Below are 21656 nucleotides of genomic sequence, written 5' to 3' on the forward strand. Positions count from 1 at the left end.
GTTCTATTGCTTAAATTCAAACTCAGTAGTCTTGTGTTCCGTTGAGTTGCGCTGAGATGTGTCCGGTTCAGGTTCAGGTTCAGTTCGTCACAGCTGATTTGAAATAGAATCTCGACAGGAAGTCCCTTGTGGTTCAAATCTCATGACACGTATTACATGACTACTAGGAACTCTACGTGGCGTTCACTTCCAGCTGAGTTGTGTTGTTCAGTGTGAGTTGCGTTCACTGTGAGTTGCGTTCAGCGGCAGCAACGTTCCCTCAGCGCCATGCTCAGGCGCCGTCGTTGAGCATCCCCAGCAGCCGGGCCGGGTCCATGCCCTGCTCCCTGGCCATCTTCTGCACGTCGAAGCCCATGTGGGTCAGGAACTGGATCACGCTCATCTCCTGCCCGCTCAGCTGGTCTCGGATGGTAGGGCAGGTGGGGTTGCAGTGGGGCCAGGGGCAGCTGTCCATCAGGTGGAAAGGGCAGCCCTTGTTGGGCGGCGGAGACTTGGGAGGGTTGTCGCTATGGCTACTGTTGTTGTTGCCGCCGCCGTAGGAGTTGTTGTTGTCATGGAGACTGCGGTCCCAGCAGTGGAGGGCTCGGGGGAGGGAGATGCCTTTCACCTGGATGTCCATCCAGTAACTAGAGAGAGGAGAGGAGGAGGAGAGGAAAACAGAGGGAGGAGAGGAAGAGTGTGAGGCAGAGATAAGGGCTGCAGGGGAGGCTGGACGGGGCTCTGTAATGCCATTCCGATACCGGTCCTCATTTCATTCCATGCGTTACAATGAGCTCGTCCTCCGATTTCTACCTCCACCAGCCTCTCCTGATCTGATGGTTGTACGTGAAAGAACACCCTATCATTCTTCTTTCTTTTTTTTTTACTTTTATAATTATTATTCTGACAAATGTATAGACATAAATTAGATGAAAATAGCATGTTCAGAAGCAAAGATACACACTTCTTTCTGTGATGATGTGGCACCAAGACCCCACATTTTCGACCCCTGAATTTAAGTATTGTAACTAAGACTTTTAATATGTTATTTGGATGTCCCTAGGGATCACAACACAACTTGAATGATTACTATTAATAAGGCTGCATCACTGCCTGGTACAGGAACTGCACTGCCCTAAACCGCAAAGCGCTGCAGAGGGTAGTGCGGACAGCCGAAAAGATCAGCGGTTGTGTGTTACCTTCCATCCAGAACATCTACAGTGATGTTGACTTCCCATAATGTTGTTTACATTAATAATGTTGATGTGCTGATTTGCATTCTGCTACTATTGAGCTATCGCTGCTATTGTTGATTGTTGTTTTTATATCCTGCTTATTCTATTGTTGATTGTTGTTTTTATATCCTGCGTATTGTATTGTTGATTGTTGTTTTTATATCCTTCTTATTCTATTGTTGATTGTTGTTTTTATATCCTGCTTATTCTATTGTTGATTGTTGATTGTTGTTTTTATATCCTGCGTATTCTATTGTCGATTGTGTATTCTGCTGCAATGCGAATGTGGAATGAACCTGAATCCAATCATTTGACTCTGTGTACCCGTACATTGTAATAAAAGCGATTGTGATTGTGATTGTGATTGATGAGCAGCTGTCGATCACTCACCTCCTGGTGATGACCTCGTGGGACAGGCAGGCAGGAGCGAACATGGCCCTGTCAATCAAAACACCATCAGCCAACGTGGAACATCCATCAAGGAAAAGTAAGAACGTGTGTGTGTGTCTGTGTGTGTGTGTGTGTCTGTGTGTGTGTGTGTGCGGCGCGCTAGTGAGTGAGTGAGTGAGTGAGTGTGTGTGTGTGTACTTGTGTGCGTGTGCATGTCTGGCTGTTTTACTGTCTATGTGTGAGTGTGAGTGTGAGTGTGAGTGTGAGTGTGTGTGTGTGTGTGTGTGTGTGTGTGTGTGTGTGTGTGTGTGTGTGTTCTTACGGGACGTGTCTGAGCGTGCTCCTCAGCTCCAGGCCCAGGTTCTGGATGTATCTCCACTGGCCCTCGTGGACCGGCTGGCCCGTCAGATGGATGTTGTCTACGGTCAGCTGGGCCTCGTCAAACAGCCACTGGACCACGAACACTGGACCTGCAACACACACACACACACACACACACACAAACATACTGTAAAAACAGCATTGCACATACATTCTAAAAACAACACGCACACTCACACACTCAGACACTCACTCACTCACTCACTCACTCACACACACACACACACACACACACACACACACGCACTGTAAAAACAGCATTGCACATACATTCTAAAAGCAACACTCACACTCACACACTCACACACACACACACACGCACTGTAAAAACAGCATTGCACATACATTTTGAAAAACAACACACACACTCAATCACACACACACATTTTAAATGCTTTATTTATGTCCACATACAAAGTACAATTCTAAAGGACATAAATACTAACAGTGCATTTTGACATCCTGGAAACAATTTGTTACAGTAATGCTGAGCCAACAACCAGTTCTGCCACACACAGGATGTTATTCGCACAAGACCAGTGGGTTGATCAATACTAAAAGACAGACAGTATCCCGCTCATGGGTACAGGAAGCACCGCCTTCTCCATATTGAGCGGCTACCAATAATAGCGGATATTGAGCAGTATTTTGCTAACTGTTTGGCCCTTCTCTTAGGAAGACCAGCCATATGAAGGCCTCTAACAACAGACTTATGAACATGGCCCAGGCTGCCAAATATAAAAACTAAAAGTTGACATCTGTAGCCCAGTTGTGATATGGCCTGCTCCAGCTGTTGGTATTTTAAGATTTTGGTTAAAAAGGCTTCCTCTAGGCCAGGGGTCGGGAACCTTTTTGACTGGGAGAGCCATAAAAGCCAAATATTTCTAAATGTATTTCATTGAGAGCCATATAGTATTTTTAACATATAATAAATTAAATATGTCTTACTTTGAATGCGATTTCTGGTGCTGCATGGTTTTGCTGATGTCCTTGTAGTCTGGTTCATACGTGGTGAGGTTGAGCTTCATGCAGGCGTTGAGGCTTCCATCAGTTAAACGTGAGCGTAGGTTGGTCTTAATGTTCCTCATTATGCGAGAATGACTGCTCACATACATATGTAGAGCCAAACATGGTCAATACGGCAATACTAACACGCTGCATTGTGTGGTATGTCACAGGAAGCTCGTTCCAAGTTTTCAGAATCAGCTGGTCTTCAGGTTGAAGTTTTTTCATTTCTGTCCACTTGTGTTCCCTCGCCAGCTCTGCTCGCTGTCGCGCAAGACTTTCTAACTCTCCATTAAGTGTCTTGAACTTACTCATCCACATGTCTGATGCCTTCAGGTCAGCAACTTCCAGCTCAAAGTCTGTATAGGCTAACTAAAGGGGGCGGGTCCTTCTCTCTCGGGCAGTGTAGTGTGTGTATGAGTGTGTGTGTGTGTTTGGTGCTCAGCTGAAAATGGTGGCCCGAAGCCAATTTGAATACAATTCGCTAAAGCGAATTGTATTCAAATTGTGCTTAGAGGGAATTATTTTCACCGGACATTATGTCCGACGAGTTTTCAATTTGTCGGACTTCAACAAATGTTACCGGACAAAGACCGATAATTACCGGTTAACGGAAACCCTGAGATTCCAGATGTTGAGTGGAGTCACTTGCTAAGCATGCATCTCTAAATTGTTGCAGTGTTACAAAGTGCAGAAGACGACCTGTTTCAATGTCCCTGAGAAAGACTTCCAGCTTGCTTTCAAATGCAAACACTGCTTGTTGAAGGGATGAGATTGTATTTCCAATACCTTGCATTTTCACATTGAGCTGGTTCAGATGGCCTGTTATGTCCACGAGATAGTGAAACTGCACGAGCCAGTCAGTGTTGTCTAGCTCAGGATGCTTGACGCCTTTCATTTGAAGAAAAGTCCGGATTTCACTCAGGCAAGCTGCAAAACGGCTGAGCACCTTTCCCCTTGACAACCAACGCACGTTGCTGTGTAAAAGCAGACTGGGATAATGATTCCCAACTTCTTCTAACAGAGCTTTAAACTGGCGATCATTTAAAGCTCGGGCAACAATGAAGTTGACCACTCGAATGACCAGCGACATCACCTAGCTCCTGGCCACACGTCTGAGCGCAAAGCGCCTCCTGGTGCAGGATGCAATGAAAACTTAGGATGGCTCTCTTTTCATGTTCACGGAGAAGCGCTACAAATACTTTGTTCTTCCCCAACATACAGGGTGCACCATCAGTACAGACAGAAATAAGTTTATCCATCGGCAGTTTTTTTTCTTTAGCAAACTCCATGAAAGACGTGAATAAATCCTCTCCTCTGGTTGTCCCTTTCATTGGCAAAACAGCCAAGCTTTCCTCACGCAGTGTGTCACCTGCAGCATACCTGGCAAATATACTGAACTGAGATAGATGGCTAACATCTGTTGACTCATCTAACGCGAGAGAAAAGTATGTCCCGGCGTTTATGTCCTTAATTTGTGTTTCCTCAACTTGATTTGCCATCATGATGCTACGATCGTGAACAGTTCTTGCTGACAGAGGCATGTCTTTTATTCGTTTGATTATCTTGTCTTTATTTGGGAAGTCATCAAACAGTTCATTGGCCACATCAAGCATGAATGTTTTGGCATACTCGCCATCTGTGAATGGCTTTCCATTCCTGACTATTGCCAAAGCACCCGCAAAGCTAGCGGAATTCCCGTCACCTTGCTTGGTCCACCCACGCAGTTGCTGTTGACTCGTCTGCACTCTCCGCTGTAGCTCCTCGCATGCCTTTTTCCTGCTGTCCCCCGCTGGATATTTCGATGCAAATGAAGCATGATGCGTATCGAAGTGCCGCTTTATATTTGACCGTTTCATCGATGCAATTTTATCATTGCATATTAGACATACCGCAGATCCTGCGATCTCCACAAATGCAAATTCCTCTGTCCACGCAGCCTGGAATGCACGGTAATCATCGTCTTTTTTTCTTTTTCCATCTTTCTCGTTACAAGGGTTGAAGCGTATAAGCTAGTTCACTATCTGATCAAATAGTTTTTTATTTATTCACCTTTACAACGACCTCTGACACTCTCGCGAGACATTGGTTCCCGACCCGACCCACGGGTCACGGGTCATGGGTCCCGTGAAGAGTCCCGTGAAATTTAACTTCAAAACTAATTTCTGTTTACTTTAAAATGACACAGTATTATTACGCAATATCACAAGTATTTTAAAATCAGTTCCAAACGGATTTTTTTTTTTTTTTTTTTTACTTTTCAACCCAATTGTCTGGGAGCCATATGCCGTCACCGGAAGAGACATATATGGCTCGCGAGCCATAGGTTCCCGACCGCTGCTCTAGGCTATGGTCAAAGGTGCAGCCAACTTCTAAAATAAGCACCTCTCTGTGGTTTTCGTTGACAATTACAACATCAGGGGTGTTTGCTGAAATATTGGAGAACACTCCTACTGACTCTTCGTCGCTACACAAACTGAACATGTGGGGCTTTACAGTGGAGTGCTTGTACAGCGTTGCGGCAGGCCTGAATATGGAAAAGACACCCTCTGAAATCAGATCCACAATTCGATCATGCCTACATATGTAGAGCCCTTTATACGCATGACAACCATTTAAGATGTGGGGCATGGTTTCAGTTATCTGCTGGTGACTGTGATGTATGCAGTGTGGGCTATGACTGTCTGGAAGCCAGATGGAAAGGTTTAGCTTTGTTGGTAAAACCTGCAGCCTAGCTTTTAGAGTGAAGGTGACAATACACTCGTCAAGAGTTACGCTTTTGAACACTGCGTGAGAGACAGAGTGATCAGCAGCAGGGAGACATGCCAGCTTCCCTTGCAATTTCAGTTCAGTCCAATGCTGTCGTTGTCTTTGTCGTAGCGCCATCATAAGGTGTCCCCGGGTATTGACTGGTGGGAGAAGATGATCTGTCCCACAGATGTTAATGGTTGCCCTCACTGAGATGCTGGGGTCAGTGATGATCCCCTCAGAGACAGCCACCGCCACTGAGTTTGACCCCACCCACTCCAGGGCCACGTTGTTCCAGCCGCAGAGATCGTTGAGGTCAGGCCAGTCAGACCACACTCCGAATCCAGGGGAGTGAGTGTCCAACTTTCCACTGGCTTTCCTCTTAAATCCCAGGAAACTAGACTCTGATCACACACACACACACACACACACACACACACACACACTTACTCTGCAGTGTGGGGTAGACTTTATAGCCAAAGAAGCAGTTCCACTCCTCTCCCATGTGAGCCTGGCTGCAGCGACCTGGCACCACCCCCCTCCAGTAGCTACACACACACACACACACACACACACACACACACACACACAACATCTCATTGTTTATGTGTGTCGTAATAATAATAATAATAACAACAATATAATCATCATCATCATAATAATAATAATAATAACAATAACAATAATAATCATCATAATAATAATAATAATAATTTTTATTTGTATAGCAATTTTCCTGCAAAGGTTGCAGCTCAAAGTGCTTTAATCATTATATAATCATAATTTAATTATTTAATTATTTAAAGGCAATATTAAAAATATGGGTTTTTAGTCTTGACTTGAAAATATATGTTTATGCTTCAGGAAAATATATGTTTATATATATATTTAACATAAATATATGTTTATGATTCAGGAACTAGCAGCAGTCACAGTGCTAAAGAAAGAGAAACTAAACCTTTATTTATTTATTTTTTATTTTTTATTAGACAAACTGTCGGTACACCATAACGTTACAAAGAGTAGGTAAGCTCCTGCTAACTTTCCCATGTGTGACATTTGTGACTATTAGGGTGGGAGGTGGGAAGGCATCAGCCAACTGGATTGACACATGGTCTTCTTCTTCAATAGGTTTATCTCTCGAGATCGTCAATGACTTCCCAGGTACATGGCGCCATCTACTGGTGCTAATAAATAACTGACTCGAGACAGAGGAGCTGGGTTGATAATACGAGCGAACACTCCAGCCCAGCAGGTAGCAGTGAACAACCAACATTGGACTTACCCCCTCTCAAATCACAGTAGAGGACTACATTGTGTGGTATATTTTCACACACACACATAAACCTGTGTATAGAACCTGTAGGTACCTGTCTTATTGCACACACATTCCTAGGAGGGGTTTTTAGGACAGCCTTTGTCTTTGTCCTAGAGGACACATGGTCATGATGGCTTCCTGTGACCTGCGCCCTGCCCTTTGACCTGAGTGATACTGTCTGTGACCTAACCCACTTTCCACACCTTGACCATCTCTAAGGTGATAGGACTGTATGGCCTTGTCATAGCCTTGTATTAGCATATCCAGGGCTCTCAAGTCTCATGCATTGGGCGTGAGACACACGCATTTCAACCCGTTCACACGCTCACACGCCGCGTGTGTCTCACGCCCAATGCGTGAGACTTGAGAGCCCTGATATCATTGGGGGTATAAATTTGTGAACAAAAGGCAGTTCGGTCTCTTTCCCAGCGACTCCTTCCCACGGCTGACCATCTCTGACAGTAATGCTAATACAGCTGTATGTAACCTTTGATTAAATAAATAGTCTGCTGTAACTTAGGAGTTTTACTCGTGATCTATTTCAACCCAATTCTTAAAGTAAATATCCTACAATTGCACTCCACATATATAATCCAAATCTAACATCTCACCAACACCAACTCACCTGATGCCTCTCTTAATCGCCTCGGTGGGTGCACAGCTGATGGTGTCCAGACAGTCTGTGGAGCGGTACTGCTTGTTGTCCAAGAACCAGCCGGAGTCCACCAGGCCCCGGACCTGGACCCCCGCGTGGCCCTGCGCCCCCAGCTGCTCCGCCACGCGGTCCACGTTCAGCAGCACCCCGGTACCCCCCGCACTGAGGGAGAAACAGGTTGAATACATCCTGTATGTGAGTATCCATATACTACACGTATTGTGCGTTGCTAAGAACGGACGTGGCCATGTGTACAGTACCCTCCATAAGAAGTGGGAAGAGGAAGCGTTTGGTCTTCTTGCTCTGTACGCCAACAGTTTGGATTTGAAAAAACAATTACTAAAGAGGGTAATATAGAGATGGTCAGATTTAATGCAATGTTATCTTTTTTCCAGATTGGTTTCACCATTTAGAAATTCCAACCTTTTTTTGTACATTTTTATACAGTGGCAAGAAAAGTGGCAAGAAAAAGTAAGTGAACTCTTGCATTTATGTAACACGAGCTGAACCCCGACTCTGGAATTCTCCCCCCCAGCCACTCAGAGACTCACCCTCACTCTCCACTTTTAAATCCCACCTCAAAACCTACCTATTCCCCCATGCATACAACCTCCCCTACCCCTAACCATCTCCCCTAGCCCTGCCACCCCCCTCCCCCCCTGGACATTGCTGTGTTAATTGTTTCCTGTGCCTGTTCGTTAACTCTGTGTTCTATGTGTTCATGTTATCTGTTGCTTGGGGTTTCCGTGTTTCTGTGTACCCAATCACTGAAAAGCACTTTATAAATATAATGAATTATCATTATTATTATTATTATTATTATTATTATTATTATTATTATTATTATTATTATTATTATAAATGTGTCTTAAAATATGGTCTGATCGGACTTCCGGCTTAGCGAACTATGGAGATTTAGGAGCTCAGGCGGAATTGCTTCATTATATATTCTAAAGGCTCGATTGTGTCGATTTTAGTTTGAAAGAATGTTAGAAATAGGTTGCATTTGCTGGTGGTGAATGAGATAGTGCCCATGGGCTGGAGGAGTTTGTTGTTGGTGGAGAAGAGTGTTTTGGGGTTGTTACGGCCAGAATCGATGATGGAGGAATAGTAGGAGGAGCGCGCACTGTTGAGGGCTTCTTTATATTGTTGTTGGTGAAGTTTGTAGCCATCCAAATGGACAGTGAGACCAGTTCTTTTGTGTACACGTTCAAGTTTACAGCCTTTGGCTTTGAGCTGGTGGAGTTGGTCGGTGTACCAGGGGGCAGAGTGAGTGAAGGAGGCAGATTTGCTTTTGGTGGGAGCAACCTGGTCAAGGCAGGAGGAAAGTGCATCATTGTAGGTGTTGACCAGTTCAGTGGGGGAGACGCCTGGAGTGAGGGCAGAGTCAGAGATGGAGTCAGCCAGGATGGAGGAGAAGGAGGAGGGGTTAATGGACTTGAGGTTCCGGAATGTTATGGTGCGTTTCTGTTTGTCATGGGGGGGTGGGGATGTCTATGTCCAGGGTGATGGCCAGATGGTCAGAGATAGTGAGGTCTGTGCTGGTCAGATTGCTGATGGATTGCAGACCAGGTCCAGTGTGTGTCCTTTTCTGTGGGTGGGGAAATCTATGTGTTGGGTAATGTTAAAATAGTGGAGAATGTCCAGGAGTTCCGTTGAGGTTTTGCAGTTGGAGTCAACATGGATATTAAAATCGCCTAATAACAGAATAGATGGTGAAATAGCACAAAGCTGAGTTAGAAATTCAGACAGATCAGAAGGAAATGCCGGGTTAGGCTTAGGGGGGCGGTAGATGACAGCAGTAACCAGGGGTTTAGGACCAGACAGTTGCTGCGACCATGAGCTATAGAGTAGTTGGCTACAAGCATTTTCAATCTGGTATTATCTCTATTAGTGGATTAACCGCTGTGGTGATTTAACAGCTGATAAAGAAATACATCAAGTAGACTACAAACAGAGCAAAACAAGAAAACAACACCAGAAAACAACCAATAGGCTATAGAATAATAAACAACAACCAATATGTGACAGCTCCTGGTGAAATGTGCAACCAGAAGGCAAAGTCATTTTCGCATGTCCTTAAACTACATATTGTAAGCTTTCAAATGATGTGTCATACATTGAAATCTGAGAAAATTTGAAAACGACAGGCGTATTTGAATGTTGGTACACCTCAAACACTAATGGGAGAAAAGTGACTAAACGCAGCCACTACGAACGCTGCTAACAGCTAGCGGCTAACAAAACACATCGCTACGAACGTCTAAACTGTATTTTAATAACATCACAACATGCTGAGAGAACATCGACATGCTAAGAGGAGTGGACCAAAATCCCTCCTGAGATGTGCGCAAACTTGGTGACCAACTACAAGAAACATCTGACCTCTGTGCTTGCAGGGTTTCTCCTCCAAGGGTTTCTCCTCCAAGTTCTAAGTCATGTTTTGCTAGGGGATCAAATACTTATTTCCCTTGATCAAATGCAAATCAATTCATAACCTTTATATAATGTGTTTTTTATATAATGATTTTTTTGTTGATATTCAGTCTCTCACTGTTAAAATAAACCTACCATCATAAACCTACCATCCAAACCAACCACCTAGTTGTTTCACAAATAAAATCCTCAACATGCTCACTTGATCCAATCCCAACATGGTTCTTCAAAAGTGACAATGTATTAGAAATTGGGAACTGCTCTCTATCAACTGGCATCTTTCCCACTCGCCTAAAATCTGCCATTATAAAACCACTACTTAAGAAAGGAAAGCAAGATAATTATGTTCTCAGAAATCTCAGACCAATATCTAACCTTCCATTTCTAAGTAAAATCCTTGAGAAAGTGATTTTCAGACAACTTACTGATTTTCTTACAAAAACAATACATTGTTTATAAAACTGTGTTTGTCTCTCAGGACTTGTATTAGAGTGGTTTAAATCTTATCTAGCTGGTAGACATTTATCTGTCCTGGGAGACTCTGTTTCTGATAATGTTGAGATCCCTCAGGGGTCTATTCTTGGTCCCTTGCTCTTCACCCTGTACATGATCCCATTAGGTGGAATCATCAGAAAACATGGTGTAAATGTTCATAGTTATGCTGATGATACTCAGGTGTACATATCAGTATTGCTTGATAATTCACATACTCTCAGCTCGCTGGAGAATTGTCTCAGAGATATAAAACGTTGGATGTCCATACATTTTCTACAACTATATCTATCTATTAAATATTTGTAATATACTATTCTGTGTATCATTGTGTATACATGTACTCTTTGAATAAAAACTTTGTTTAAAACAAATTTATAAAATAATGGTCTGATCTTACAATAATGAACAAACACAATCTGTTTTAACTAATAACACACAAATTATTGTATTGTTCTTGTCCATATTGAATACATCATTCAAATATTCACAGTGTAGGTTGGAAAAAGTATGTGAACCCCTAGGCTGATGACACCTACAAAAGCTAATTGGAGGCAGGAGTTAGCAATCCTGGAGTCTACCATACATAAAACATTAAACAGGCATGGTGTCCATGGCAGGATACCATGGAGGAAGCCTGCTCTCCAAAAAAACATTGCTGCGAGCCTGAAGTTTGCCAAAGAGCACCTTGACCCTCCACAACGCTACTGGGAAAATGTTTTGTGGACTGATGAAACTAAGCTTGAATTGTTCAGAAAGAACACACAGCACTACGTCTGGGGTAAAAACGTCACCAACTTGAAAACATCTCAATAGTGAAGCACAGTGGAGAGAGCATCAGGATTTGGGGCTGCCTCGAGGCCTGGTCAGCTTGCCATCATCGAGGGGAAAATGAATTCCCAAGTTGATCAAGGTATCCTACAGGATAACGTCACTGTAACGTGACTGTCCGCCAGCTGAAGCTCAGTAGCTGGGTTGGGTGATGCAGCAGGACAATGACCCTAAACATCTAAGTCAATCTACTACAGAATGGCTTCAAAAAAAGGAAATCCGCCTTTTCCGGCCCAGTCAGAACCCAGATCTTAACTGAATAGAGATGCTGCGGAATGACCTGAAGAGAGCCGTTTACACCACATCCTAAGAATATGACTGAGCTGAAGCAGCTCTGTAACAAAGCTCTGGTTCAAAATCCCTCCTGGACGTGGTGCAGGTCTGACCCACAGCTACCAGAAGCTTGTTTGAGGTTGTTGCTGCCAAAGGAGATTGGAACAGTTATTAAATCCAAGGGTTCACTTACTTTTTCCACCAGCACTGTGAATGTTTAATGGGTGTGTCATAATGTAAATGACGTTTGGCAAACTCCAAGAGCTTTCTTCTGTGTCTTGTGGTCAGAAAAGGCTTTCTTCTGGCAACACTTCCAATGAGACTGTGGATATGGAGGTGGCGTCTGATGGTGCTTTTTGAAACCTGGTGACCCCAAGATGGCACCAAGGCCTGTAATTCTTTCACTGTGATCCTTGGGTATTTTATTGCTTCTCTCACCATCTCCTCAGTATTCTGGGCGGCAAGATGCAGTTGCATCCTCTACCCATGAGGTTTTCAACAGTTCCATATCTTTTGAACTTTTTTATAATTGCTCTGACAGTGCTCAGTGGTTTATTCAATCATTTGTGAATTTTCTTGAAGCCATTACCACATTTATGAACGTCTACGACCATCTGCCTCTTTTGAACTGCCAATTCTTTTGTTTTCCTCATGGTGTTGGATGACAAAGGGATATTGCATGTGTGTTACCTAATTTGTATACCCTAGTGAAAGAGGGTCAATACAGTTCCTTAACACATAGTTAAACTTAAATAAGTGGAATTTAATACCTGTTTTAATTTTGGTAGGTGTTATTTACAATAATCTGTAAGGGTGCCAATAATTGTGAAATATTGATTTGGAGGAAATTGATTTTTTATTAAATCAGTGAATTATTTTTGTTGGTTCCAATGGAACATTAATATAGCACAGTATTTATCACATGTTGGTATTTCGATTTTCATTTTCTGTCAGGGGTGCCAATCATTTTTGAGCCCACTGTATATAGCGCCTTTATCCAAAGCGCTTTACAATGGCGTCTCATTCACATATTCACACACCAATGGCAGCAAGCTGCCATGCAAGGCGCCGGCCCGCTCATTGGGAGCAATTTGGGGTTCAGTGTCTCACCCAAGGACACTTCGACATGTGGCCAGTCGGGGCTCGAACCGCCGATCTGCCAACCTTGCGATCATTAGACGGAGGCTCTACCTCCTGCGGCACAGCCGATAAGATAAGAAGGTCTTGTGTACCGGAGTGATAGCAAGAGGAAAATGTGGAGAAGAAAAGGATCTGTCCATGGTTTACAGCATACCATGTCATCTATGAAACATGGTGGAGGGGTGCCAGGGTTTGGGCATGTATGGCTGCCACTAGAACTGTGTAACTTGTCTTCATTGATGATGTAACTGCTGACAGCAGCAGCAGAATGTATTCTGAAGTGTACAGAAGCATCTTGTCTGCTTGATTGAAAGCAAATGCATGACAATGACCACAAACATACAGCTTTTTCAGAGTCAAAAAGCAAAGTTTTCTTGACTGGCCAGATCAATCTTCAGATTTAAATCCAATTGAATATGCGCTTCATTTCCCGATGATAACATTCTAGGCAAAAACAAACAACAAATACTCAACATGAGTACTTGTTTGAGTATTTGGACATTATATGATTTAATCTCATACTTTTGGGAATACAATGGGAATTCCAAACCACCCGTTGTATATTATATAGCCTATCAGTACATTTTCTACCTCATAAAATGCACATGAATGTCATATATCAAGCATGCACACACACACACACACACACACACACACACATACACACACACACACACACACACACATACACATACACACACAGTGAACTGACCTGCTACCTGCCAGTAGGAGGACCCTAGCGTTGTCCAGGCCTTTGGACAGAAGATCATTCACCACCTCCTTAATGATCAGTGACCCCATGAACGCATAGTCACCTACACCTGCACACACACACACACACACACACACAAAGACACACGCACGCACACACACACACACACACACACACACACACACACACAGATGTACACAAAGACGTACATACACACACACGTACGTACACACACACACACACACACACACACACACACACACACACGTACACACACACACATACACACAAAGAAGGGCAAGAGGGTTATACAAACCATAAACACGTGTCCAAATGAATAAAGCCACCTCTCTAGTGATGATAGTCTCTCTAGTCTTGATGGTTCTGTGCTAACCTTGGTCTGTCTTGGTCGTAGCGCCACTCCAGACATCACTGGAGCAGTAGGGGATGAACCTGTGAGAGGGAGCTCAATATGCACAGCAGGCAAGAGAGAGGGACATTAGAGGGAAGAGAGAGGGAAGAGAGAGGGAAGAGAGAGGGACGTTAGAGGGAAGAGAGAGGGAAGAGAGAGGGACGTTAGAGGGAAGAGAGAGGGACGTTAGAGGGAAGAGAGAGGGACGTTAGAGGGAAGTTGAGGAGGATAAACAGGATGGATAAACCAGAGGGGACGGAGAGGAGGATTAAGAAGAGGGAGAAGATAGAGGGAGGAATAGAACAAGGAAATAGAAGGGTTCTTACACCATGTTGGCATTCCACCAGTGGGGGTTTTCCTCTGGCTGAGGTGACAGAATCCCTGTACCTGGAGAGAGGGAGGGGGGAGAGAGAAAGGGGTAGAGAGAGAAAGGGGGAAGGGGGGAGAGAGGGAGGGGGAGGGGGGAGAGAGGGAGGGGGAAGGGGGGCGGGGGTGGAGACAAGTTTGTTTATCTGTCATTACGTTGAATACAAGTACACAATGCAACCAAATATCTTAAGCAGAGCAGCTCTCGACGTCAACAACTGCAACACTAGAATGTCACAGGGAGACAGAGAGACAGAGAGAGGGGGTGAAAGACAGAGAGACAGAGAGAGAGAGCGAGAGAGAGAGAGAGACAGAGAGACAGACAGAGAGAGACAGAGAGACAGAGACAGAGAGACCGAGACAGAGAGAGACAAAGAGAGAGAGAGACAGAGAGACAAAGAGAGGGGGTGAGAAACAGAGAGACAGAGAGAGAGAAAGAGAGACAGAGAGACACAGAGAGAGAGAGAGAGAGAGGGGGGGGGGGGGTGAGAGAGAGAGAGAGACAGCGACAGAGAAACAGAGAAACAGAGAGAAACAGAGAGACAGATAGAGAGAGAGAGAGACAGAGAGAGGGGGTGAGAGACAGAGAGACAGAGAGACAGAGACACAGAGAGAGAGAGAGAGAGAGAGAGAGAGGGGGTGAGATAGAGAGAGACAGAGAGACAGAGAGAGAGACAGAGAGAGAGAGACAGAGACAGAGAGAGAGACAGAGAGAGAGAGAAAGACAGAGACAGACAGAGAGAGAGACTGAGAGGGGGTGAGAGACAGAGACACAGAGAGACAGAGAGAGACAGAGAGACAGAGAGACAGAGAGACAGAGAGTGACAGAGAGAGAGAGACAGAGAGACAGAGAGACAGTGAAAGTCATTTCCCATCATGCTGCATGTCGACTTCCACTGTACATAAAGGCAACCTAACAGTGGCGGCTGGTGCAAAAAAATGTGGGTGGGGCACAGCAGTGTTTCCTCCAGGATTTTTCACATTAGTGGCGGGGGGGGTCCTCTTTCGCGCGATTTTTTTTCGCGTGCACGCGCATAAAACGCGCACTGGCGCTCAAAACAAAGACGTCATTTCACTTTACCCACGCAATACCCACTTAAACATGTGTGAGGATACGTAACAGCGTTTTGTGACAGAACTTTCACTATCATTCATGAAATTCACCCCGTCTGTGTTACGAAGCACTTGAATTTTGGACCATTGCGACTGACTATAGCTCATATACCATCAAAGGGGGGAGATGCGACATGAAATATGTCAGAATGCAGCAATATCATGCACAGATCAGCCTTATAACATGTCATATATATACAGTATAACGTTAGACAGGGAGCGCAGATGTATGTTTATGAACGATATGAGGCTGGGAGGGAAAAATCACAGTATACCCGCTAGAAAAAACTAGACTACACCACTGAAGTAGGCCTATGAGAGGACACGCACAAAACCGGCTAACGTTACTCATTAACTGTTTACACAAGTACAATCACAGTGTGACAGTCAGATGGAGCATTCGGTAAACAACAACAGCAAGGTAATGCTATCAGTTGAGTTAAAGAAAAACAGCTCTTACCTTTGAGGACACCAACATGAGCCCTGTTTACCCGTACCTCCGCCGTTCTGTTCGTGGTGATTTTAGAGGCAATAGATTATTTTTGCCCCGCGCATATTGCTATGAATAGTTCGAAGCTAGGTGCTTGCACGTTAGGTGCGAGGCTGCTCGGTTAACCCATTAGCGGGAACATTATTAGTTGCACAAAATAGGCTGATTTAATTGACCATGAACATCAGAGACAGACATTACGAATGTTCATTTAAAATACTCCGGAAGCCCGGAAGTCCGGAAGCCCGGAAGTCGGAAGTCCTCAGCATAATGCATTGTCTGCTATTACAACCGGATATTCAGGGCGCAGTTTTTTGCGCCCCGGCCGAGAAATAGAGACAGCCAATTGGAGCGCTGCTACAGCTCACGTGTAAGCGAAAAGTATTTGGCCTGCGATAGACTTGCATTCGATCGGCGACCCGACTCCTCCCCCTATGTATTTTAACAGTGAATTTTACACACACACAGATAACATGTTTATTGTATTGGAGGATTTTTATAGGCGCCGACAGAATATCAGCCGCATTTTGTGAATAAACATTTTTATTTTTTTTTACTTTTACAAATCGCAACTAGGAAGTGAAGGTGGGGGCGGCGCCCCAGCGCCCTCTATCGGCCAGCCGCCACTGCAACCTAACTCTAACAGCAGACATAGACATCATCACTTTAATCCCCTTCATTAGGCCACAGTCATGTTGTTACTAGCCTTCATAAGGATGACGTCTGAATGGTCGTAAGGAGAAGGCTCCACCTCAGGCTCAGTGTATCAGTGTGTTTTTCGGGGGTTCTTATAAGACTCAATAAGTCTGTGTTTTTTCTGGCCCTGGCCAGAAGAGCAATAACAAGCCATTACGCATGTGTGTTCAATGAGACCTCTGTGGGTTTCACACTGCAGAGGGCGGAGACAGACAGGCACACACACACACACACACACACAACTTCAGAGGGCGGAGACAGACACACGCACACGCACATACACACACATACACACACACACACACACACACACAACTTCAGAGGGCAGAGACAGACACACACACACACACACACACGCACACACCCACACACAACTTCAGAGGGCAGAGACAGACACACACACACACACACACACATGCACACACCCACACACAACTTCAGAGGGCAGAGATAGACACACACACACACACAACTTCAGAGGGCAGAGACAGACAGACACACACACACACACAACTTCAGAGGGCAGAGACAGACACACACACACACACACACACACAACTTCAGAGGGCGGAGACAGACACACACATTGAGTTCTAATGATTAATTCAAATGCTGCTAAAGAGGAAACACAAACATTTATGTGACTCTTGATCTGTGGGTTTTCCTCTAAACCCCCGACTCCAGCCCTAATACTGGGCAGACTGGGAACATGGAGGTGAAGGAAGCTGTTGGATTTATATGCATTTATGAGGGTTATGAATTGAAAGAATTATAAGCTGTAAACATGTATTGAGAAGCATGCTTCTAAAGCCAAAATAAAGGTTAAGTAAAAAAAATAAAAAATACTAAACTTATTCATGAAAGTTACTATAGCAGCGACTAGATATTATGCAAACAAAGATGTAATAAGCCAAGTAATAACATAATAACAATATGATAATATGTCTGAGGTAACAGAAGCTACATGATTTGACCTCAAATACCAGACATCCCTGTTTAATCCTTCAACAATGGACAACAGAGGATTAAAAGGTGATTCTGCATTTGTGGAGATCTTAGAGATTAACACTAGGACAGCAGTGCCTATTTCACCTACTCTTAGCGCCGCCTCAAATGACCATAGTCTTTAGAATGGGAAGCTGCTACTTATACACAAAGACCACTAGATGGCACCTCTTAGCCTGCCTCCTACACAGAAAAAACTGCAAAATAGCTTTAAACTAGCTTATCCTGATGTGATTTTGAAAATGTAATATACTGGGTGGTAGAACGCACATATCCGCATATGGCAGCTATGGTTTTACAGTTTGTTGTGTTCTGTCTGCACTGCTGTCTGTCCTGTGTTGTTTTGTTTGCATTGCATTTAGAAATGCTCTTACTGTAACGCCGAATCAAATTCCTATATGTGTATGCTTAATGTGTATGCATAAATGGCAATAAACGTTATCTCCATCTCCATATCTAGGAAAAGTCATGAAAGGAGGGTCCTGAAATTTGATCGAGTGCAAAGATATACACATTTTTTTACTCACTTTGTCAAATTACCCCACCCATGGCTGTTCTAGTGTTAACTCTGAAAATGTAAAGTCTTATTTTGGTTGTAGAAAAAAGTTTAAAGATGGTTTGGACGATAGATGCACTAAATAGATTTTCTAGTTGACCGAATGTGAGATCGTCTGATTATGGTAGTGGATAAAGTTAAGAATGGTTTGGTTGGTTGGAAGGATGGATGAATGGTTGGTCTGTTGAATTGATAGATTATAGATAGATCAAGAGATGAGAGAAGGTTAGATGGATGAGAGAAGGATAGATAGATGAGAGAAGGATAGATAGATGAGAGAAGGATAGATAGATGAAAGAAGGATAGATAGATGGGAGAAGGATAGATAGATGAGAGAAGGATAGATAGATGAGAGAAGGATAGATAGATGAGAGAAGGATAGATACATGAGAGAAGGATAGATACATGAGAGAAGGATAGATAGATGAGAGAAGGATAGATAGATGAGAGAAGGATAGATAGATGAGAGAAGGATAGATACATGAGAGAAGGATAGATAGATGAGAGAAGGATAGATACATGAGAGAAGGATAGACAGATGAGAGGTATTATGGTAGCGGATGAAGGTTAAAGATAGTTTTGTTGGTTGGTTGGTTGGACAGATGGATTAATTGATAGATGAAAGAGAGGATGGATAGATGAGAGATGGGGGGTATAGATAGAATCAATAAAAAATATTGGCACCTCTGCACTTTTCAGATAATGCACCACGTCTCCCCGAAAATTGTTGCAACTACAAATTCTTTGGTATTCACATGTTTATCTCTTGTGTTTGCATTGGAACAACACAAAAAAGCTGAGAAAAACGGCAAATCATTACACACAGAACTCTTGGAAAATTTTTAAGAAATAATTGTATTTCAAGCACGTAATGCTCCTTTAATTTGTATTTAAATGCACCTGTGGCAAGTAGAGATGCTGGCAATATAGAAATCACACTTGCAACCAGTTAAAATAGAGAAAAGTTGACTCAACATTTGTGTTGAGTGTGTCTGTGTGTATCTCACTAAGCATGGAGAAGAAGAAAAAAAGAGCAAAGAATTGTCTGAGGATTTGAGAACCAAAGATGCCAAACATCTCCAGAGATGTTAATGTTCCTGTGTCCACTGTGCGCAAAGATTGTAACGAAGGATTGTTCGAATGGTGGATAAAACACCTTGATCAACTTCCAAACAAATTCAAGCTGACCTGGGGGCCGTTCCACTAACGTTGATTAGTATATCGGCGATAAAAATAAATCCTGCGATCAGGCAACTCGGGATTGGAATTCAAGCCTCAGGTGATTCCTCGAACGAGGATCAGGCTTGTGTCATGAGTGTTCACAGAACACCGGCTTAGAAATCCTCGATATGGGCGCGTGCACGCAGACATAAAGAGCCCTGAAGAGTCGAGCTGTCGAAATGAAGATTGATCTTTATGAAGACGACAAATGAGATGTAAAATAGTGTAATACTGCCGCAATTAACAAGGCGAGGGAAATGGTTTGGCAAGAAATTGCTGACCGATTAAATGCGTAGGTCATACTAGCCCCAGTTATTGTTATATGTTCATATTTTAATGAATGCATATTTACTACTGTGGTGATATCAGCAGCAACCATCATATCGTCACGATGGCCTAGTGGTATTGACCACTGCCATGGTATTTGTTTGTCATTTTAAAACGGTGGTTCAAATCCCTCTTCAGACACACTTTTTATTGCATTTCGTTGTCTGAATCTAATCTAAAATCTAATCTAAAAAAGTATATAGGCTATAAAATGATGGTGCAGGCTAATTTACAAGAACTGACACGATTACAATGGTGTTTGAAGCCTTTCTGAGTAAATTATGTTCTTCTAACGGGACCCTGGATTTGGCATAGATAATTTTTTCTTATGATTACTGATGGATAGATGATTCACTTAGACAGATAATATATATATATATATATATATATATATATATATATATATTGTAAATCGATTTGCATGAAGGCTTCGGTTAAATGTAAAAAAAAGTTAAATCAAGTCTCAAACCCGCAGCCTTCGGAACTCTAGCTGGCTGCCTTAACCACTGCGCCAGCCACACCGCTGTATTGACGGCAATGCAAGTTGATAGACATACCTATTTTATTTTATTTTTTACAATTTTTAATTTATTTATCTATCTATCGATCTATCTATCACACAATCAAAATATCAAATTATCTATCTATCACACAGTCAAACTATCTATCTATCTATCTCGTGTGAAGTGGGAACTAATATTTCCTAAAAGACACTTGAGGAACTGTCGTTCGGGATGTAGTTTCCGCCTGTGAGCCTTTTTTGACGCACGCATTACCTAAACCAGCCTGTAAGTCTGCTCGGGACCAGAATTACTCAGAAGGATTGGTTGCATAGCAACCAAGCAGCGAATTATTTGAGCCACATTGATGGAACCGTCAGCTTATTTAAACCTGGATCAGAGTTAATCGCTTGGATCAGAGTTAATCTCGCTTAGTGGAACGGGCCCCTGCAGACACAGGGCATACAACAGCTTGCTGTCAGCTCGAGCTCGCACTATCCGTCACCATCTGAATTAAATGGGACATAGGAGGACCCCACTGCTGACACAGAGACATAAAAAAGCCAGACTAGAATTTGCCCAAAATTACCTGGGGAAGCCAAAATCCTTCTGGGAAAACGTCCTGTTGACAGATGAGGCTGAAATAGAGCTTTTTGGTAAAGCACATCATTGTTCTGTTTACAGAAAACAAAGTAAGGACTTCAAAGAAAAGAACATGGTCCCTACGGTAAAACAAGGTGGAGGTTCACAGATGTTTTGGGGTTGTTTTGCTGCTTCTGGCACTGGATGCCTTGACTGCCAATAATCTTGTCCAGTCCATTTTTGGAGTTCTGTGTGGAATGAATGCTTTTTTTGTGTTGGAATGCTTTTTTGTGTTGTTCCAATGCAAACAAAATAAATACACATGTGAAAACCAAAGCATTTGTAATTGCACCAATTTTCTGGGAGACGTGCAATATTTTGGGCATGACTGTAGGTCAATAATTAAGAGGATAATCAGTTTTAAGGTTAGATAAATAAAGATAGATAGGATGAGTCTGGAGTAGTTCAGAGTGTTGATTGGTTGGTTGAGTGGTTGAGAATGGTAGGGTTGGTTGGTTGGGTAGTTGAGAATGGTAGGGTTGGTTGGTTGGGTGGTTGAAGAAGAATTGTTTGATTGCCAACTTGTCAGTCAATTGTTGGAATTTGGTATTTTATCCTATAGGCAAGACATAGACGGTGACCCTGGAGCAATTAGGGGTTCAGTGCCTTGCTCGAGGACACCTCAACATGTGGCCAGCCAGGGTTCGAACCGCCGAACTGCCGACCTTGCAATCATTAGATGCCGGCTCTACCTCCTGAGCCACTGCCACCCCGGTTGGTTGGTTGAGAGTGG

General features: G+C 43.4%; 1 protein-coding gene across 1 annotated transcript in view; it reads right to left on the reverse strand.

The window, feature by feature from the left end:
- Positions 1–271: 271 nt before the first annotated feature.
- The window catches only part of notum1b (notum, palmitoleoyl-protein carboxylesterase b), a gene marked incomplete at its 3' end in the record, with an annotated part of 42525 nt that continues 21140 nt past the window's right edge, over positions 272–21656 (reverse strand). The window contains exons 4-11 of the mRNA XM_080523002.1: positions 14334–14394; positions 13990–14048; positions 13596–13698; positions 7682–7873; positions 6189–6286; positions 1927–2074; positions 1605–1652; positions 272–626 (exon numbers count right to left, since the gene is read on the reverse strand). Coding sequence (XP_080379128.1) covers positions 272–626; positions 1605–1652; positions 1927–2074; positions 6189–6286; positions 7682–7873; positions 13596–13698; positions 13990–14048; positions 14334–14394 — 1064 coding nt within the window. The remainder of the gene's footprint in view (positions 627–1604; positions 1653–1926; positions 2075–6188; positions 6287–7681; positions 7874–13595; positions 13699–13989; positions 14049–14333; positions 14395–21656) is intronic.

This window comes from Nansenia antarctica, assembly GCF_963989245.1.
Source record: "Nansenia antarctica genome assembly, chromosome: 2".
Classification (NCBI taxonomy): domain Eukaryota; kingdom Metazoa; phylum Chordata; class Actinopteri; order Argentiniformes; family Microstomatidae; genus Nansenia; species Nansenia antarctica.